At 39.5% G+C, this 21,823-nt stretch overlaps 1 protein-coding gene across 6 annotated transcripts in view; it reads right to left on the bottom strand.

The window, feature by feature from the left end:
- fmnl3 (formin-like 3) overlaps positions 1-20,508 on the bottom strand; it is a 44,151-nt gene extending 23,643 nt beyond the window's left edge. For 4 of the 6 annotated variants that reach the window (XM_077579207.1, XM_077579198.1, XM_077579221.1 and 1 more), the window contains exons 1-5: positions 20,056-20,508; positions 5,499-5,582; positions 5,163-5,407; positions 2,347-2,430; positions 574-720 (exon numbers count right to left, since the gene is read on the bottom strand). In XM_077579207.1, the coding sequence (XP_077435333.1) occupies positions 574-720; positions 2,347-2,430; positions 5,163-5,407; positions 5,499-5,582; positions 20,056-20,169 (674 nt within the window). In that variant the 5' untranslated portion in view covers positions 20,170-20,508. The remainder of the gene's footprint in view (positions 1-573; positions 721-2,346; positions 2,431-5,162; positions 5,408-5,498; positions 5,583-20,055) is intronic. The other 2 variants (XM_077579229.1, XM_077579238.1) reach the window with 1 other exon arrangement.
- Positions 20,509-21,823: the final 1,315 nt, after the last annotated feature.

Raw genomic sequence — 21,823 nt, 5'->3', positions numbered from 1 at the left:
TCTCAGGTAACAACCAATCACAGCTCAGCTTCAGAAAACAGATGAGCTGTGATTGGTCGCTGCCTGAGCCCTGAGCAACAGTGATGTCATCTTCAGTTGACAGCAAGTGGCAAAATGGCCGCCTCTTGAGATGGATACAAATGGCTATATTTTGCTTCATAACTCATTTTCCACCAATGTAATAATAATCTGAATGGCCGCCTTCTGATATTGATTTAAAAAAAAAAAGGCAATATTAACCAGAATACCGTATTTAGACTAGTGGGGCTGCATCGAACATATTATTGTCAATAATTTTGGGGGGAGTTGAGGAATAAGCGGTTAAGAAAATGGATGGATGGATGGATGGACTTTCCCTTTAATAATAATTTGAATTTATATTTTAATGCTCTATCTGGACCTTTTAACAGTGATGCAAGACTCATGTAAGCAACTAATCGCGTTTAGCCTTCCCATAGCCCAGATAGCACCAGCACAACAAACTAGCATGCTGATGCTAACAGCGCACGTTAGCTTAGCAGGGCAAGTTATTAACAGGTAATAGCAGACAGAAGCCAGCTCAGCGATACATACCGGAGGACAGACTGGCGGGCCGACCGCACCAGCGTGTTGCAGAAGGGCTGAGTGCTCATATGATGCAAATCCTCTATGGACCTGCTCCAAGATTTTGCCTTGTCCATGAAGCCATCCTCCCCATTCTCCAGCCCATCAAAATCCAACCTGGGCCATACGCACACAGGCAGACACAAAAGCGCAGCGGGGGTATAGAGACCAGATGCGGGGGGGGCAGGTTAGGTGAGCGAGGCAGAAAGGGGGGTTATCACAAGAACATTATACGGCTGCATGAGAAAGCTCAGCAAAGACAATTTTGTCTTATTTGGGTAAAGCTTAACAATACACATAACAGCATTGGGACAAAATCTTGGGACACACGGCTTAACCAATTAGTTCATCAGTTAGTGTGTTGACCAGAGAAACTCGGGGCCTCTTCGGATTTTGGCTTTTGCTTAGAAGCTTTCTTGTCCTTTCTTATCTGAGTGAGATGGCCTAAAAGTACTTAGAGCAGACCTTATCAAATAGGGGGGTTGCGTGTGACCCCAAGGTAAGATTTTTTTTCTTATTTTTTTCCCCAATAGAGTGTAATTGCACATCCACTCCAGTAGGTGGCAGTGGAACTTTCATTGTCAGAATGCCAAAGGAGTATTGGCTCTTCTGCAGAGGTGTATTTTCAACAATTTTATAGACATTTTTTTTTTTTTGGGGGGGGGGGGGGGGGTCCTGGAAATATTTGTATTCTTCCTGGGGGAGTGAAACCAAAAAAATGACAGAAAAGTACTGACTCAGAGGAAAGGTTGCTTATATTCTAAAAATGCCTCAGTTCCTTCATTCTATAGGTTAGTCCTAACCAACCTTAGCAAGTGACTCATAATTGTTTACGGCAGCAATATTTGAAGCAACAGGCCACTGATGAAGTTAGCCAACTCTACATGGAAATGCTCACATAAAGAAGCAAAAGAAACCACCTCGAAATAATAAGCAGCAAATCATAAGTTACAGTTATTCTACACATCAATAACTCACAATGTTGATATTAGACAACATAACTTAATTCATAAGAAAACAAAAACGACTTCACATTTAGGAAAGACTACTCGGACCAGATTTTTGGCGACAACCTGATATGATGAAATAAGTATGACGATCACACATGGATTAAAGGAGCACGTATTCTTAAGTCTTTCTTCAGAAAATGGAAGATTCGCGCTACTGATTTACGTCAGCAATACTCGCCATTGCGCTATGACGGCAGTCGAATTCATTAGAAATGGTGTTGATGACGTTTTCCAAATAGATTCAGAAAAGGTGCTATAAAGGTTTATTTTTTATTTTTATTATTATTATTTTTTTTTTTTATAAAGGACTTTCCAAAGAGGCCCTTATAGTGATTTGGACAATTCTATGAATATGGCCCAGCCAACAAAGCGAGTCCATACTGTATAAGGGCATGATTGAATGAGCTTAGTGTGGCGGGAAAATGAACTATAACAATGATTGTATCCAATCATCATTTTCCCATGAAGAGAAGAGGAAAGAGAAATTTTCCAATTGGTGTACTGACCAGGTGTCCCAATACTTGTGTCCAAGTATGCAACAAGGTAAACAAACACATCCAAAAGAATGCAATGAGCCCACAGCACTTTTTTTTTTTTTGATGCACAAGCAGCTCATTAGGCCCTGCGGGACGTAACGTGCTTACTCAGCGGCTGCAGCCCAACCCAGTTAGTTCCTTTTAGGAAAAGTTCATGGCAAAAATCAGCAGGCGTGGCCGTGTGTAAAAATACTCACATGACAGCACACTGGGCAAAGGAGAGGTACTCCACCAAGACGTCAAGACCTCTGTTCTCATCGTTGAGGAACTCCCTGACCCACCTATGACGTGGGGGGGACACAGAAGTCAAGAGTGCAACCTTATTAAATGGAAAGCAGAGACAAACACTAAAAGTGGACAGTAAGAAAAATTGCATGCAAACTTTTGAGTCTCTTCTTGTCACTCTCCAGTTAAATAAGGATAAATAGGGTTTAAATGTGATTATGTGGTCATTTCCAGCAACAGCAATTCCTCTTGTGGTCCTAATGTATTATCCTTTGAGTTAGCTCTGAAGGGGGTCCCCCCTTCCCTGACAGGAAGACCTTGGCAAAGATGGAACAGAAAGCAAACTAGGACAAGGCCTCTGATTTCCAGCCAATTCAACTCACGTTTTTATGGAAACTCAAAACAAAGAAATGATCAGTAGAGGGTGGAAAATGTGATGGAATACGTTTCTTCTTCAAACACAAGCATTTCGTGTAAAAAAAAACGTCCTAAAATAGAAATAAATGTCTCTTATTGGAATGATTGCTGGGGATGGACGGGAAAGCAAGCAGGAGTGTCGGAAGGAAGCCGGGCGAGGAAAAGGGAAAGGGAGGTGAGGGATGGAACAGAGGAAACGAACAAAGCTGTTTAGGTGGAGGGGGAAGAGGAGGGTGGTGGTGGTTGGGGGAGGGGGGGGGGGAGCAGGCGGGCACGATCATTGGTTTCCTGTCTACAAACTCCCCCCTTCTTTGCCTCTGACCCTGTCTTCGCACACCAGCTCTCGCCCCACCCGGCAACGGCTCGCTCACATTTTCTTAGCCAAGTCAGGAATAAGACTCAGACACGGCAATAAAGCACACAAGCGCCCATCCACACGCTCGCCATTCTCCTTCCTGAAAGCGATCCCACCTTATTCCTCTTCTGGGAAACGCATTGAAAGCATTTTTTTTTCTTTTAGTCAGACAAGCGCTCTGGAAAACTTGAAGCCATCTTTCTGCTCCTGGAATCTCAGCAGCAAATCTACGTTGCAAAGGGGCAATGGCGCACCAGATGGCACTGTTATTCCTAATTGCATAATATTTTGAGTAAATACAGAGCAGCCTCACAATCCTTAACAAGAAATGCGGATTGAATAAAAAGCCACAGTGCTTTAATGTCTGCAGAAGCGAGTCAATTAGAGAAACCCAGAGTTCAAAGCAAACATGGCGATGCAGCATTTAGCTGTTATGCTGCAGATAAATAAAATAAGATGCCAACAAAAGTTAAATTAGTTTGTGTAAACACTTTCTAATCCAGGTTAAATATGTTGCCCCCCCCCCCATATGTTTGAGTAAAGCACTTTTATTTTCTTACTTTACTTTTATATGTTTATAGCCATTTGTTAATGTGTTACACCATTCACTGCCATTGACGGCTATAGACGTCAAAAATTCATTTAAGCTATTTCTATTAGTTTACCATATTTTTTCACTTTTGTTAACAAGAGTATGAAAACCTAGGGAAACAAAATATTGTACATTTAGAACAGATATAAAATTTGTGATTAATCGTGAGTTAACTAGTGAAGTCATGCGATTAATTACAATTTAAAAAAATGATCGCTTGACGCCCCTAATATATATATATATATATATATATATAAATATTTTTTTCTTTTTTTTAATCGTGTCAGGCGATTATTTTTTTTAATTGTAATTAATCGCATGACTTCACTAGTTAACTCCCGATTAATCGCAAATTTTTATATCTGTTCAAAATGTACCAAAAAAAATTCTAGGTTTCCATACTCTTGTTAACAAAAGTAGAAAAAAATGGTAAACTAATAGAAATAGTTCAAATGAATTTTGGACGTCTATAGCCGTCAATGCCAGTGAATGAGTTAATTGTTGTCAGTGCCTACATTCTTTTAGTAATTTTGGTAAGCTACTTTTATTTTATTTTTTCCTATTTTGCTTCTGAATGTCATTAAGCTGTTGTTTGTAAATGCTTTCAGAGTGTTGTCTCTTTGCTTGTGTGAAGCACATTGAGTTGCCTTGTATATGAAATGTTATATAAATAAAGATCATAACTCTTTTTAACGCTTGATCTCAAATCATTTTTCTGCATTGGAATGCCAATAATATGTTCCAAAAATAGAATTTAATATTGCGTTCTATAAAAATATATAGTAATAACATAAAAAAAAAAAAGTTTGTGCGTCATTATTCATTTGTTGTGGCTACTGGTATGCACGACAAAAACAAAGAAGAGATTTACAACTATTATAAATGACCCAGTAATTTTCACAAATAGTAGTCGTTCTTTGAAGAAGATGAGCAACTTGGTGGGCATATTGTTTACGACCCATCATTGACAGATGCCCACCAGATACTGCAGCGCATCATTTTAACAAGGTAAAACTGTAACTAAAATGGTTGAATATTTGTAATGTAATGACATCATAATAGACGATGACTGAAGTATAGGTGTAAAATGTCTAAACTTGCAAATATCCTCGTGTGTGCTTTTTTACTTTCAAAGGTTCACCAGCCAGTCTTCCTGTCCTTCTGGCATACACAACAAAGCTTCCTGTTCAACACTTCATGGGGGAGTGGACGCGGCAACACAATGGCTACCATCTGGGCATTCTGAGGATCGGCCTTATGAAGTAGAGCTGCAGAGCTTGGCAACTTCAAACAATGGGAGGGAGATCCGGGCACCAGAGAGAGAGCAAACAAAGGTCTATTCCTCACCAGGGGAAACAATACTAGGCTTTCCTTGAGCCTTATACAGTAATAAACAGATGCAGAGCAGGAAAATGGACACGTACCCAATGTGGTTTGTCCTCAAAGATATCTCCAGCTCTCTTAATACTTTGGTAGACTCTTGTACCCTCCTGCGGAACTTCTGAGAGACACAATGAAAGCAGAGTGTTAATTTATGTAGACTTTTAGGTAGCCGATTGGATGATTTGTTGTTAGAAGAGTTCCCAACCTTTCTGGTGACAGCGGGGTCTAAGTAGCCTCGTATTTTCTGGATGTAAGTGTGAGGTGGATTCTTCACTTGAAACCTTTCCTGCGTGTCAAACAGGATTAATGTATGCGATTTTATTTGTTCATTAAGTTGAGTCTACTGAAGCCGTGTGTATGTGGTAAGTCCAATGTACCTGGTCACAAATCAGGTCCCACTTCTTCTCATTGTCATACTGCCTGAGGAGCCGGGCTTTGTCCGGAGGCAGGTTCATAGAATTCTGAAAAAATATACAGTGCACATAAAAATGTTAGCGAGTTAACGCGTCTGGCACATCGACGTAGGTTTAACTTCAATGAGTGACAAAGATCTCAAAACACTTGAACACATTCAAAAACATCTGGAGAGATGTACTCAAAACAATAACTATGGATGAGGGAATTATGAACAATTACAGTATAATTTGGAAGATTAGAAGATTTATTTAACCCTGACTCAATAATGACATGGAAATCGGTTAACCAATTTATTTTGAGTCTTAAAAAAACTGAAAATTGAATTCTACTGCTCTTGCCCTTTATCGACTTTATCTTAAATTACCAAATATAATACACAGCATGATATTTAATCTAACTGGCTACATTATTGTTTTAAAATGTGATGGCTGTTGTGCCATGAATGAGCTATTGGGTTGACGAAAATGCATGGAACATTTTTGAGTTCATGTTAAATCTAACTCAAAACATACCAGTAAAGTCAAATATGTGTGTTATTTTTAAAATTCTTAATGGTTTAGTGGGTGGCGGGAACTTTATAGCCCAGCGCTATCAACGTCAGAGCCCAGTTTAAATTTGGGGGACTTTCATGATGATCTCACTTCCTGTGTTGACATTCAACATCCTTCCACAGGAGACGGCCTTCAGTTTCAGTGCGTCTCAGTATTGAGGCCACGCTTGCCCTTTAACCACCACAACCACAATCAGAACCAAGAGCCGTCATCTAATCCTGCAGTTAAACAAAAAAAACACCACACATACCAAGGTAGAAAGTTTTCTAATATTCAACTCCAACCGCTCCCATTTGTGTTTGAAGACATACTATAAATATGTTTTACGTCCTCATGACGATTGTTAGGGACTAGGCTCCCTTTTTTTTTTGTACTATATAATAGTATAGTAAAATCAGAGCTCGGACTTGCACCCAAATTCCTGTTCCCTATATCGTGTTGCCAGCCGCAAACGTGTTCTGATTGGATTCAAATCTTCCACTTCAAGCTAACAAATATGTTTGTTTGTTTGTTTTTAATGGCTTACCTTAAGGTAAAGGTGGTGGCAATGCACCAAAAGTATTTGCCAACTGTTAAAGTAGAAGAAAAAGAAGATGAAGAAGAAGGAGTAATGGCAAGTTTGGCAACTAATTTGTGACATATACAACTAGCTATCTAGCTAGCTAGCTAGTTTAGCATGCAGCATATACCACAACAGCAATTTAGTTTTTACAGCATCTAAAGATGCAATAATTAGTATTCTACCTTTGGCCACAATGACCCAAGAAGTAGAGGTAAACCATTTTAAACTAAAAAGAAAAACTCTTCTGTAGTTAGAAGCTGAAGATTCAAATTCAAGCGAAACTCGTTCGCTGCCGTCTTCATGATTGTGGATGCAAATCTGAGCTCTACTGGTCTTGGATTTTATAAAATAAATGTCACCAAAAAAAATACGACATAGTCCACCACGACTTGTGTTTTTTTTCTTTTTTTCTTCGTGCTACTTTTTTAAAGGAACAATTTATATTCCGGAGCGACTAATAGTCTGAAAAATACAGTACCGGTAATTCAACTTGTAAACAGGATGTAACGTGATTGCCTAAGAAGAAACTTTCATGTTTGTTTGCACTGGTATCTTTTTTTTACATCTACATCAACAGTGCCCTCGAGAGTAAAAAAAAAACACAAACCACCTGTCAACTTGACTCTTAACCCGTGACCATCAAACACAGCCTCGGGTCTCAAGCGCAACAAACTGATATGTGAATCCACAATGTCCACGTAGCTGGTCAATAAGTGTGAATGCATATGGAAAAACACATGTTCCCATGACAGATACGGGAATATCCCATGAGAGCATTTTCAGCTGATTTTTCCCGCATTGCCCGCTCATGAATCACGTTGTCTGCAGTGAACCAAAAACACATGAGTGCATCGCTTTTGCTTTCACATACACTCACAGGTTACTTCATTTGGTACACTTGCACAGCTAATGAAAAAAATGTATATATATAAAAAATAAAAAATAAATTAAAAAAAGGAGAGCAATGATGATGACATGTCAAATCGGTAAAATTACCGAATGAACAATACTGAGCTCTCCAGGAATTTCTTTTTTAAAAAAAATGTAATGCTCAGTTTTGGAGATACGGTATACATTTGGAAATATGATTATTATTCTGGTTGTAATTTCCAATGCTTTAGTGCATCATACTGAATAATGTTTCTATACGTTTTATAAAGCTACGGAAGAGCATCAATCAAAAACAGTATTAACATTGAAAAGACACATTTTAAACATTGATCAATCATCATGGATAAGATAACATTCCTGCTTAGTACACACTGTAGTGTCAATAGATAGTAATAGTAAAAACAGCTCAAAATTACTTTCATCTATAAACAGTTCAAGCTAAAAAACCGCTGGAAGCTACCAATGAGGCAAATGCGCAGATGTTGATAAATTGAGTTTAACAAAAGCCACACAGGAGAAAAAAAGAGAAGCAACATGCATACCAGATGTCCAGAATTACAGCAGGAATGTGTGGTGTTTATACAACTAAATTTGATCACAACTTGCTTGTCTAGTCTGCCCCACTCCTCCTTTTTTTAGGCCTTCTGGGAAACATATTACCTACGACTATCTCAGCATCTTGCGCATTTGTCTTCATCAATATCTAAGAGCATCAATAACATCAAGCAGATTTCATTTGCCATTATTGACATCATCAGCAATATTTTGGAGAACAAAAACAAACACTGCGCAGATACATGACACATTTGTACTAAGTGGATTTATTTAATGCCACCCAGATTATGTAACACAAGACTGATCAACGAAAAACAAAAATCGATTAAATCCAGATATCAGCCCCAGCATCTGTGCAGGCCTGGAACTGAGCTGTTTGTCTTGTTTTCTTAGCCAGTCATGCATACTAAAAGCACAGGCAAAGAGACAGAGGCCTTTTTTTTTTGTACTTGCTTAATACTGAATAAGTGAAAAGAATTAGAGCAGACACACACAATCGATTGGGCAAAACAACATCTCATACACTCTTACTGGATTTGATGAACAAATCAATTGGGCGTGTAGAAACATCGTGTCTGCAAGTGGGTGACCAAGAAACATAAAACACTCTGATGGCCTTTCTTACACCGTGTCAGTTGGCGCCTGAGGCGCAGATGTGTGTCAAGTTAAACACCTGAAATGGGCGGAAAATAACAATAACAAATTTAAGAAGGTAAGATGACGAGGTCAAAAAGCAGAGCGGATATTTCCTGGAGGACCTGATAAATGTCATTTCAGCCAAGTAACTGAATTTAGCTAACTTCATTTTGCTTTCTCCTGCAGCAATACAATTCTGCACTTCCTGTGTTTATAAGAAGCTAAAAAAGAAGCAAGGGAACGAGCAGATGTGCTTTATTTATTACTTGGCCCATTTTAGAGGTAAAATACTACAGTAATGTGAAAAATGTTTGTTATGCACTACCCACGTATTCTCCCCCGACGAGGCCCTTCTGCTCTGACCTGACTCCATTCAATGCAAAGCTTTGTTTTGATTTGGTGCCGTGCCATTCCCATCCTTTGACATTTGAGACATTTTTTTTCTCCTTATACAAAATGGCTAACAATAGATGGTGGGCAGGGTCGCGGTTTGCCCCCAGTACTGTTCAGACGAAAATCCAAGCACAATACGCAACCTGATGAACTGGTTGGATTAGCGACAGTATCTTCTTCCATCTCTGGGGCTCATGCTTTTTTCAGTAGGAGAAAAAGGATACCAAGTACTGAATAAGCACAAGAGTGCAAAAGTCTAAGGTCATCAAAATATTTGTTGTTTTGGCACTGCTAACCATATATAATTATTTTTCCAGCTCTTTATTAGTAAAATACATTTGGAGAGTGCACAAAAAGTAGAACATCTTAAAATTATATTTGCTAGTATTTCATGTCATTGTGTATTAACTCATTCACTGCCATTGACGGCTATAAAAGTCCACAATTCATTTTAACTATTCTACATAAAATTTGTGATTAATTGCGAGTTAACTAGTGAAGTCATGCAATTAATTACGATTAAAAACTTTAATCGCCTGACGCCCCGAATTTTTTATAATATTTTCTTTTCTTTTTTTTTATTCATTCACTGCCTTTGATGGCTATAAACGTCAAAAATTCATTTGAACTATTTCTATTAGTTTAACATTTGTTTCCACTTTTGTTAACAAGAGTATGGAAACCTAGATTTTTTTTTATTGTTAGAACATATAGAATTTGTGATTAATCGTGAGTTAACTAGTGAAGTCATGTGATTCATTACAATTTTAAAATGGTATCGCCTTTTGCCCCTAATGTATATATATATATATTTTTTTTTTTTTAATGGATTAATGGCAGTGAATGAGTTAATATATAAGGTACAGTACATACTTATTGTATAGCATGCCATGCTGTAACAGTGATTGGACATGACAATGTTGTTAATGATGATCTAGTTTGGAATCAACCTGTGCATGGCGTTTAGCATTGTTTGTTAGCATTAAGCTAAGCAGACTTTGCTAAGAGCTATGTTTTTGTTTTAAATGCACAACATGCAACTCACTTTGTTTTATGTAACTTCACTAACTATAACTTCAACTAGGAGTGGCAATAATCAGCTTGCTTTTTTTTTTTTTTTTTACTATATGCCAAACTGCTGCTTGCTATGTAGTGAATTGAGCTTTTTTCCCAAGAAGTCAAAGAAAAAATAATCAATCGAATGACAACGTATATCAAAAAAAATCCTAAAACAGGTTTCGTATCTCAAAGCGCTGATGTAGTAGAATTGCTTATAAAGGAATTGTTGTTCAAAGTTGGCTGGTGCAGAGCCAAATAGCGGATTGTTGTTATTGGCACTTACATCACCTACAGTAAAAGCAACGTGAGTAGTAAAATAATGACATCAGACAACTCCGACTGATTAAACGTGATGACACACCAGAATTCATCTCAATGGGAAAGGGCGATGACAAAAGATATCAAGTCATGCTAAGTGCAGGCGTATGGAAAACAGGGGGGAAAGTTAGGTTTAAAATGTCAAGCAGTTGATGGGGTTCAGGTTGTGGGGATGGGGGTAGAGTTCAGGTCTGCAATCACGCTCAGACCCCCACACATAAGGGGAGCAGGTGGGGGTGTAAGCGCTGGCGCACAAATGGCGACTCAATTGGGCGAGTCAAACTGCCCTGAACTGGACGGCTTCCTAATCCGATCTGATTTATGACATTGCCTGAGCCGACTTTATGACCTTCAAATCCCGCTGGAGGAGCCTAGAGAGACGACTGGAAAAGAGGGATAGATGTTTTCCTACAGGATCTTTCTCTCCTTTACACTTGGATAAGGGAGAATGTCATCAACGTATGCCAAACTAAACCAAGCTCTCTTCTACAGTCTATCCTACTGAAGATTTAAGTGCCAGTGGATATCATACAGAAAGTTGTTTAGACCAAAATCTGTCTTTTCTTTTCAACTGTGTTTTCATATGGATAAAAATAGTCAGCTAAATACCAGGACAACTACTGAAGGTTTTTTTTTTTTCTTAAAACTTCCAGTTTCTTTTTCATTTTTCTTACCAAACCGCATGTCCACCAACAATATTGCTCAGATTGCGTACAAATAGTTGAGTCTTCTGTTGTCATCCTATTTCTGAAAATGTGGGGGGATATAATTTAGTGGTGGATGCACGACTCGTTTGCAGTCTGTATATGCACCCCCCTGCTCTGGAAGGAGTCGCAGAGTCTCCAGACGTCTTCAATAACCCACACCCCCGAAAACAAAAAACAAAACAAAACAAAACTACTTCTGCTTCTAAAATGTCAAAGATTGCATGCGCGCCCCCTGAGATAATTCAATAAGGGATTGAAAGGAGCCGTTTCCACTGATGGAAGTCGGCTGTGTTCACTCCCACAACGGTGTAAACGCTGGCGCACATCTACAGAAAAATGTCAGTGACCTTTTAGGACACTTGGGAATTGTTTTAGATTGTTTTATTGCTCCATTAGCCTTGTGTAAAAATGCCCCCTTCGTGTATTTATTTCCACGCCCATAATGGCTCTTAATATATTTTTACAGTGTGTTGCTGTAGTGTTTCCTTTTTCCTCACAGACTAGACATAGTTGTCATCAGCTTAGAGGGAAAAGAGTGGGCGGCCTCACAGTTCACGATCAGAGCAGCTCAGACACGGACGGACCCAGACGGCCCGCTTTACCCCCAAACAAATCACAGCGTCTGCTCATCAGGGTGGGTCCGGAAGCACGGGCTCTACTGGAGATGGATCAAGGACCTCAGATAAAGACAACCGTGCATTAGCATTAGCTCAGCTAGCATCTCTATTACAGAGATGTGGTCTTTTTTTATTTTTATTGCAAGCATTCACAAAAGAGAACAACAACACAAGAGCTTTCTCTTGTAAAGCATAATTAAGAAAAACTAACAGACCTATTACAACTCCTGATTGATTTGTTAATTGATTAAAAAAATGTGTATCAAACATCCTTAAAAAGTGTAAATAGCCTGTGAGGCCAGAAAAAAAAAAGCCAAGCTAATGCCAACCAGGAAGTGGAGCCAACAAGGGGACAAAGAAAACAGGTTAAATATGGGGTCTATTAACTGAACATATTTTAAGCTTTCAAAATAAGACAAAATAGAATAAAATAAAATAATATGCCAGGGTTGCCTGGATGTAGTTCAGCTGGAGTGCGTTTGTGGGAAATGAAAGTCGGACAAAGGAAAGAAACATAAATAGCAGCATACGCCTACAGAAACACACCAAACCAAAGCGTGAGCGGTGACATCATCTGTTCAGGATGACATCACACGTATGAAATAATTGACCCCTACCATAAACATCATGCTGGCTTTTTATTAATGAATCTCAGTGACATTGTTTAACGTTCTTTTTTCCTCTCTGTGAAAACACAATGGAGCTGCTTGGGCTTCCTGAACATGGCAGGAAATCAAAAAGTGACCTAAATGACTTTTGTCAGGTTTGTTCTAAAGCTGCGGCCTGTAATGTGACCGCTTGCGTCTTCGTGCATCAAACAGAACAATGTGTAAATGAATTGTGGGTGTTTTTTCCACGAGAGTGTGAGAAAACATTTCCCGCTTTTCTTTGAGCAGACATCCGATCAGGCTATCGCGCTTTGGATTGGTAATCTGAACTAGGTGGTCACAACAAAGCAGGAATTTTAAACAAAGATGCTCGAAGAATGTAACCAAACAAAGATGATGCTCCTGAGGGTTTTTCTATTATGCCTCTTGATGTTTGTTTGCAAACAAAACACTGGAATACTCACGAGCTTATTGAGCAATCTTTTAACAGTTCACAGCAGGTTTGTCATTTATATGAAAATACGGTTTGCACAAAATAGTCAACTTTACTACTCGACAATGTTTTTAGCGTGATGTCGACTAGTCGCTAATCACGTGTTTTTGCAGAGCCACTTGCAGCATCAGATGAGTGCGCTGAATAAAATGTGTCCACCTTAACTGATTTAAATTGTCTTCTATTTTTTTGAATGTGCAGCTTCAGTAAAGAACTTCATAACTTTTTTGGCCACCACCTATCAAAGTGGAAAGAACGGAATTATTTGACCGCACACTAAGAGGTCTGTGATTATTTGTATTGTCCACTCATTTGCTACGATGCTTATTTTGATTAGGGTAGCGGATGTACTGGGAAAAACACTGCAAATTCATTCATTCCATTCTATTTAATGATTTACATGTGTTAGATAAGGTGTGTGAATGAAAACAGCAGTATTAAACTAAAAACAGTTGTCAGTGAAAACAGAGAAAAATGCACTTGTGTTAAGTGTCATCCTGACATTCGACATTCCAGAAAAGTGGGAATAACACAGTGGAACACCGCTCAAATTCCTACTTGCAAACTTGTTAGTCTGGGAACACTTGATTGATAACGATCCTATAATGACCAATTACAAGAAGTACCTTGTGTTTGATTTAATGATGAACTAGTCAATCAGTAGCTAAGCCTCTCAAACGCTCATCAGTGGACAAATGGTTCGAAAGGATCTTTTCCTAATAAGCGTTACAACGCCAGTTAGCAAGTGTGAAATCCCCCAAAGACGACACCGTTTACAGCTGCAGGGCCGCTTTTCTTTCACTTTCTTCTCGCATATCAGCCTCCTCACGTTCCCTCCTCATCACATTTGATTTCACCACCAAATGGACCTTAACACTTTCTGGCCTCTCACGGCAACACAAAGTGGGTTAAATGGCATATTTGTCTCTTCAAGCTAGAGACTGTAATCATCACAAGGCCTTCTTGAAGGCCGAGTGATAAAGAACCAAATATCGTGAGCTGACAGTCCAGACAGAGCCAGATGTTCATGGCGCTCTGAATGCACTCTAAGCGAACCTGAAAGGCAGTTTAGTGAGAGGCCTTTAATCAACTGGCATCCAAAACCATGGAAAAATCAAGAAACATGAACAGAAGCGTAAGGGATTGAGTTAAAAATAACTGCAGGGATCGCTCATGAATCAGAGAAAGGAAGTATTCCTTCATTCCTGTGAGGCCGACATCCTGTTTGTTCTCCTCTGTGCGTCCATGCGGGGCCGAGGGAAGCCCCCGCCGACGGACGATATTCACCAGGAATGACAAGAATGCAGGTACATGAACGCCTCAATTACTCATGTCGGCCATGCTCTTTGACAAGCTGCCCATGCAGTTACAAAAAAAAAAAAAAAAAGGTCAGCCAGAGAGAAGGAGCAACAAATGTGTGTCTTGGGATAGAAGCCCAATAATTCGAAGAGGAGATCAAAAAGTAAAGATTTGACAACTTTCTGAAACTGGGAGAAATAAGTAGTAAAACTAAAACAAATCAAACGTGGTCCAAAAATCAAAAATCTATTGGCTTTTTAAAAGAGTAATATTTACTTGAAAAACCTAGTAAAGTTTTATTTCAGCGTTTCGAGTACATTTGACCAGTTTATTTAAAAACTAAAAGGTACTGAAGGGCTGAGGAACAAACCCACAACCTTAAGGTTGTGAGACGACCACTCTACCACCAGAGCCATGCCGCTCCTGCTGTGTTAGTAGCCTATATTGTTGGTGTCAGGAGGAATCCTTGGCCTTGCAGGGGGGGGGGGGGGGGGGGGGGTTGTGCTTGCTCTGTCCTGGCTGGGGTCGACGGCTCCCCTCTTTGGTTGAGGTTTTCATGCATGCCAGATCCACCACACCAGCATCTATCGAAATTCAAACACAATTTGCTTCTTCCTCTGGTCGTTGAATCGATGGAGGCTGATGTCTGTGGATCTCACTCTGCTTCATCTATTCTTCCTTCCTTTCCTCAGTCTTTCCTTTGGTCTCTTGAGGTCTCCCTAATTTGTTGGAATTTAGATGTTTCTGGGGTTGGTGAAAGATTCTGGTTGGTAACCCGGTGGGTAGTAGGTAAGGTCTGGTCGGTGCTGGATTTCACTTTCCTTTCTTCGCTTTGATCCTTCCTCTGGTCTCCTGACAACCTCACGACTCTAGCTGCATTCTGAAGTATTCGGTGAGCGGTATGGGATTTTTTTTTATAGGTTTTAGGTGAATTAATGAGTACACACTCACACGCGCGCACACATGCACACACATACTCACGCACATACAAAAAAAAAGAAAAAAAAGAGAGCAATGATGATAATGACATGTCGAATCGGTAAGATTACTGAATGAACAATACTGAGCTCTCTCTCTAAAAAAAAAAAAAAGGAATCCTTGTACTTCCAAAAGACCTGTTTTCGGTCTCATTTTGGACACACCAGCAATGCAGTATAGTGGCTAACAGCAAGAGTGGCATAGCTCAGGTGTTAGCGTGGCTGTCCCATAAGATGAAAGTTATGAGTTCCTCAACACTTGAATACATTTGTAAAATGTACTAAAATTTTACTTTAAATTTTTGACTGAAAAAAACTTTCTTAGTTGTTTTTTTATTTTTGTAAATATTACTCTGTTCGTTTTGTTTTGTTTTACAGTGCACATTGGGAGAAAAAGTGTACAGGAACACAAAGGGCACCGGGGGGATGAGGCCCCTTTACTGAAACAACACCGACTGACAGAGTCCCCATTGTACTGAGGAGGAAACCATTTCTCTAACCGACTGCCTTGCAGTTTGCAGAAGCATTAGAGCAGTTTGACACCCTTCACATATGCGCGCACACACACGCCATCTTTCAATTAGAGACTTGAATCATGTCAAGCATGCGAGTTCGTCTGTGTTCCTGCACGATGCGACTGAGCCTGCACACAAAGCCACACATGTTGTAAGATAATTGCAGACATGTTGTATCTGCTCAGTCGCGCACTTTAACTTGACCTCTGCTTTCCAAATAACTGCAAGGACAGAATTACAGAAGCACTAAAACTGCCCATAAAATGTGGCCCACTTGGGGAACGGCAGCCCGAGGGTGCGCACAGCCAGGTGGACGGCTAAAAGCCAAAGTTAACTGCATTCACCCAAGTCCCATAATCCCCCTTTTCCTCCGAGGACGCGGCGGTGGGTGCAGGCGCCAGATGTACGCACAGACAGAAAAGAGGTGCGTGAAGTTGGGAAAAAAAGATGAACGGCAATAAATAACACTAATCTACGTTTATGCTCACTAAACACTTCTCGCATCTTGATTTCATTAGTTCCACTTATCAGACGCCGCGGCTTTCTTCGGATTTGAAGAAGCAGCGAGTGAGTCACTCCGTCAATGTTGAACCTCCTCATGTGGATTGTGAATGATGCAACTTGATGTCAGCGACTGTGCTGGCACTGGAGTAGTGTGACCAATCAGTTAGGATGCTCTCTATAGCAGAAACTAAAGCGTTCCCATGTAGCTCCCTCGGCAAACAATTGAAGACGTGTGTGCTGCTTAAAAAAAAAGAAGGGGGAAAAAAGAAAACGTTGGTAAAGTCATTACCACTGAGAACAGTGGCAGGCGGCCATGCAGTTCAAAGGGAAAATTTCCCTCTCCGAGTTCTCCTGCAGTTTCAGTCCCGACTAGACCGCAGGAATCCAGCGGTGGACGGCACGGTGAAAGAGGATCCGATGCCAGACGCGCACCTTTGAAAGTGCCACCCACTCCTCTCACATCGTTTTCATAAGCGCCGACTCATATGGAGAAGCTTATTTTTGAGCTCTGGGAATGTGGAGGTAGGAAACACTGACTGGGTGAATGAGCCATAAGATTGTGTTTCAATTGAGGAAGTGAGTAAGAGTTACCAACATATTGGAAAAACTAAGAATACTACTGAGCTATAGCCACAACTAGGGATGGGCATGCTCGTTGATTAATTGATTGTTGTTTTGTTGTACTTTGAAGAAACTGAGGCAAAATGGAGTAGTGTCTCACTTAGTTTATGGTAAAAGTTGAAAAACACTATGGTTGGGTTATCAGAACATCTCCAGTCCTAAAAGATTTACAGTTGTAGAATAGACTGAAAAATTCTGCTACTGGTCTTTAAAATCACTGAATGGTTTATCATGAACACATTCAAGAAATGCTAATTGAAAGTTCTGAGGTCTGCAGACTAGGGTCAGTTTGTGGAGCCCAGAGTGCAAAGCAAACATGGTGAAGCAGCATCTAGCTGTTATGCTGCACGCAAATGGAATAAGATGCCAACAGAAGTTAAGTGAGCCCCAAGTGTAAATACTTTTAAATCCAGGTTAATATATATATAAACATAGATATATATATATATATATATATATATATATATATATATATACGCATATTGAATCGATTCGAGAATTATATATATATATATAATTCTCGAATCGATTCGATATGCGGCCGAATTGATTTTTAAACATAATTTTTTTTTATGGGAATATTTAACAAAACGTCTTACTTAGGGTTAGGATTCACACATTAAGCATGGAAAAATGTTATATTAATGGAACATTAACCCTTAATATTTTATTTCAGTGCTGTTCAAACATGCAACCTGTTTGTTAAATACAGTGGCTCAGTTATAAGCCTGAATTTTCAGATAAATAAATAAATGTTTATACAAATCTTACAGTGTACATGTACAAGTTTACTGATTAGTATTTTAAAATTTTGAGTAAAAAGACAAATAAAAAAATCGCAATAATCAATTTATAGATTTGTATCTGGATTAATCGGTATCGAATCTAATCGGGACCTATGAATCGTGATACGAATTGAATCGCCAGGTACTAGGCAATTCATACCCCTAATATATATCTATATAAATATATATAAATATATGTCTACAAAATGCTTCCCATGGATGACAGCTTGAGCTTGAACAACAGGGAGAAAGAATCACATGAAACCAGGTTTGGTGATTGGGGAAGTTGCTTCCAACACACTGATGATTTTCTTGGCCAGGAAGTGTCAGATGCTCCGGGCAGTGTGAGCAGTCTGTCCTGCCACTACTACACAAATCGCCGCAATCCTTCCATTAATCATTTATACCGCACATCTTTGCAGCTATGGAGGTGTACAATTTCATGCTGATCCAAATAAGTTTTGTTCAAATGGATTGTTGTTAGTTTACTTGTAGTTATACCTAATGAAGTGGCCAGTGAGTGGCGATGGAAGAAGACATTGCAAATCAATGGATGGAAAATGCCAAGCAGCTGTTTCCAGCCACAGAAGACAGAAAGTGAGGGGTGAGAAGAATAGTGAAGACAACAAGTATTCAGCTTGGCTTGCATTTGATTTGCAGGAATCCAACTCCTCCTCCGCCGGGGTCCTGCTAGAGTCATCAGGGCAGCAGCAATATTACTACAGCAAGCGAAGACTGCTGCACACATGACATCATTCTGGTCTGCTGTCGTCCCCCTGGGAGAGCCGTGCGCTTTTGTCCAGGAGGATGGGCAGTCACAGTGGACGCACACACACATCCATTTACTCCCGTTCACACCAGAAGACCGTCATGCAACAGGCAGCGGTCCAGCAGAGGGGGAATACAGCCAATGTCAAAATACCCTTTTTTGAACTCAGTGCAGCCGCTTTGATGGCAGCTACGAAAACATACAGCAGGAAGCAATCTGCCTAATTTAGAATATTTTGGTGGAAGTATAAAAATAAAAGCACCAAACCCATTGCCAGATGAAAGAAGAGCGACCTTGTCTTCCTGAAAAGCCTCAATTGATGTATCTTTATCTCACAGGCCACCATTGTTTGATAAGACGACTAAAATATACAAGCTTGTTATGCTTTCCCACCAAGTGGAGGAAATGTCGCTATACTAGGGAGCAGGGCGGAGAACTTGTGACAGAATCACAACATAAATGTTGAGTCTACTGTCGCCTTGCCGAGAAATCTTCACTGTGTGGCTGCACATAATAACAGTGACAGACTTGGACTTGTGAGCGTACGTGCACTTTGGTGATAAATGTGAGGATTTCAAGATTTGTTTGCCGGCGACGCCATGACTACGGACGGACGTCAAACCATCAGTCACATGTATAAGAAAAGTACAGTAATGAAAATGACTCAAGTGGTGAGTCTTGCTGTGTTGTAATGTGTCTGACGCTTTTGACAAATTTGGACAAGCTGGTGTTTAATGGATTCTTGAAGAGTAAAATCTTGCTTATAAATGTCACTCAAAGTGATGTCATTATTTTATTCTTAGAAAAGGTATGTCATTGTTTAATGGTCTCCTATTCCTGACGATGTAAAGGTGTTGGTTTCTTTACATCAAAGCTGCAACATCAACACAGGTAGACTTTATGAGGACATTCAAATTCTATGACATATAAAAGGCAGCCAGTCAACTAAAAAAAAAAAAAAAAGTTTACCCTACAGAGAAGGGAAACTCTGTGGAAATTTCTTCACTTTGTCATCAACAGTAGAACAATCAAAACAAAAACACAAGAAGAACCAAAAGTGGAAAGTCTTTTCATGTTGTAAAAGCCCCCAAAACTTCACACTGGATGACAGTCACTTGACAGTAGAAGTGGGTGTTGACTGGAAGCTCATCATTACAAGAGCTCAACTTCTGTGTGATGAACGTGTTTGTATGTGAGAGAGAGAGAGAGAGAAAGGGCGAGCGAGAGGGAGAATGTTGTTTTTACATGTTTAGCCTGCAGTACCCACACAGAATGCGTTTAATACAATCACATCCCCACAACCCTCCCATTTGTGCCGCGCTGCGTTCACGGTTTCAGCCAAATGCTGAGTTGTCTGACTTTTTGGGGGAGACAAAAGAACCACAGGAGAGGAGGGGGTATCAGAGGCGGTATAAGGGGCGGGCCACCGCAGGTCTCATTTCAAATACAAATTGTTTATAATTAAAAAAACGAAAAAAAGTTTTATTAGCCAACGTTTTATCTTTCTTTTAGGTGCAATAAAGGGCTCGTGAGAGATCACACGTGGGGTGAACTACAAAGTTTTTACACATTCAACGTAGCTCAGTGTCATTTTGATACCAATATGAAATGGTTTAAATTTTTTTTAAAAAAAAGACAAGAAAAAGGCAAAACTTACCAAAACGATAGCGAACTTCTCCTCCAGCTCGGTGGGGTCCGGCATGGGCACCTTCAGTGGCATAATATGATGCTTCATCTCCGACTGGCCGTCCACACTTTCAATATTACCCATTTTTGTTGTCCCAGCAGTGTCGTATTCTCTTTATTAGACACTTTGCAAAACTGTTTTAAATTAATCCAAGCCACACAAAAAGTATTCCAGTGATGTGATCAACGTAATAATCCAAAAGATCCACTTCTCCCATGTAAAAACTGACAGTGCAGTAGTCTCGTTTTACAAAGTCCAAATGCCATTTATTCACGCGTTTGCAGTCCACTCTTCTTTGGTACTGTTTTCTGTTCCGGGCCCAAGTTTCCGCTTTTCCTTCCACGGCTGTTTCGCGTCTAACTTTCAAAATCGCAAGCAGCACTTGAGAAGTTGCTGCTTGACTTTCTTTCTTGGCTACGACGTGTTTCCATTCATTATTGTTGTGTGATCCTGATTAGGCTCCACAAAGTAGGTGGGGCTTCTTGTGTCGGACACACCGCAAGCTGCCAGTGCGAGAATGGCTATTGGTCCAAACACATGTCAATCACGCCCTCACCCTGCCCACGCCTCTCACATCTGTAGCCACAGTCCCCAAAGCAGCGCTGGAAGCAGCTGGTCCAAGATAGGTAGCAGATTGGCTCCACCTTGAGGTAACATACGGTTATTGCAGTTAAACGTTGCTTAGGCACTCGTTGCCGTTGAATACAGTAAACCCCCGGTATTCGCGAAGAAACTTCATACCACAAACCATTATCCCTAAAACACTTGAATATCAATGGAATCAACTCATCTTTAGTATATTTTTTTCTCCAAGTGAAATAATTGTAAAATAAATTTTTATTATAAAAAAAAAAGTTTGAATTTCAGAAAATCCTCCTATTTCCTCAGTTCGATAAAGTCCTTAAAAATCCTCATCTTTCCAGTAATTGACAAGAACATTAATTAACATTTAATATTGTTTACCATTTTGTCCGTCATCACATCTTGATGTTGGGAAATATATATTTTTGCTTTATTGCAGCCTCCTCAGCTGACACCGACAGCATTGCTTCATTTTCATCACAATGCGCCAACACGTTTTTTGCTAACTACTCACTGAATCATTTCAGAACATGCACAGTAAGAAGATGGAATAGATGCGGATCGATAGCATGAAAAGGGAGGATTGAACACTCGCACTCCAAACAATTATGATAGATTAACCGTTTTGATATGTTTTAAGCATGTGAAGTGAAACAACAGTTGAAACATTAATCTTTATTAAAAACTCATTCACTGCCATTGACGGCTTTCGACGTCAAAAATTCATTTGAACTATTTTGATTAGTTTCAAATTTTTGTTCCACTTTTGTTAACAAGAGTTTGAAAACCTAGATTTTTTTTATTGTATATTTAGAACAGATATAAAATTTGTGATTAATCGCGAATGACTATTGAAGTCATGCGATTAATTACAATTAAAAATGTTAATCATCTGACACCTCCTCATTTTTAATAATCTTTTCTTTTTTTTAATTAGGGGCATCAGGCGATTTTTTTTTTTTTTTTTTATTGTAATCAATCACATGACTTCACTAGCTAACTCACGATCAATCACAAATTTTATATCTGTTCTAAATATACAATATTTTTTTCTAGGTTTTCATACTCTTGTTTTAAAAAAGTGGGAAAATATGTTAAAGTAATGGAAATAGTTCAAATGAATTTTTTTACGTCTATAGCCGTCAATGGCAGTGAA

Source organism: Vanacampus margaritifer, chromosome 1 (genome assembly GCF_051991255.1).
Source record: "Vanacampus margaritifer isolate UIUO_Vmar chromosome 1, RoL_Vmar_1.0, whole genome shotgun sequence".
NCBI classification, from domain to species: domain Eukaryota; kingdom Metazoa; phylum Chordata; class Actinopteri; order Syngnathiformes; family Syngnathidae; genus Vanacampus; species Vanacampus margaritifer.
The sequence above is the reverse complement of the archived record's forward strand: the minus strand, read 5'-3'. Positions and strand labels throughout refer to the sequence as shown.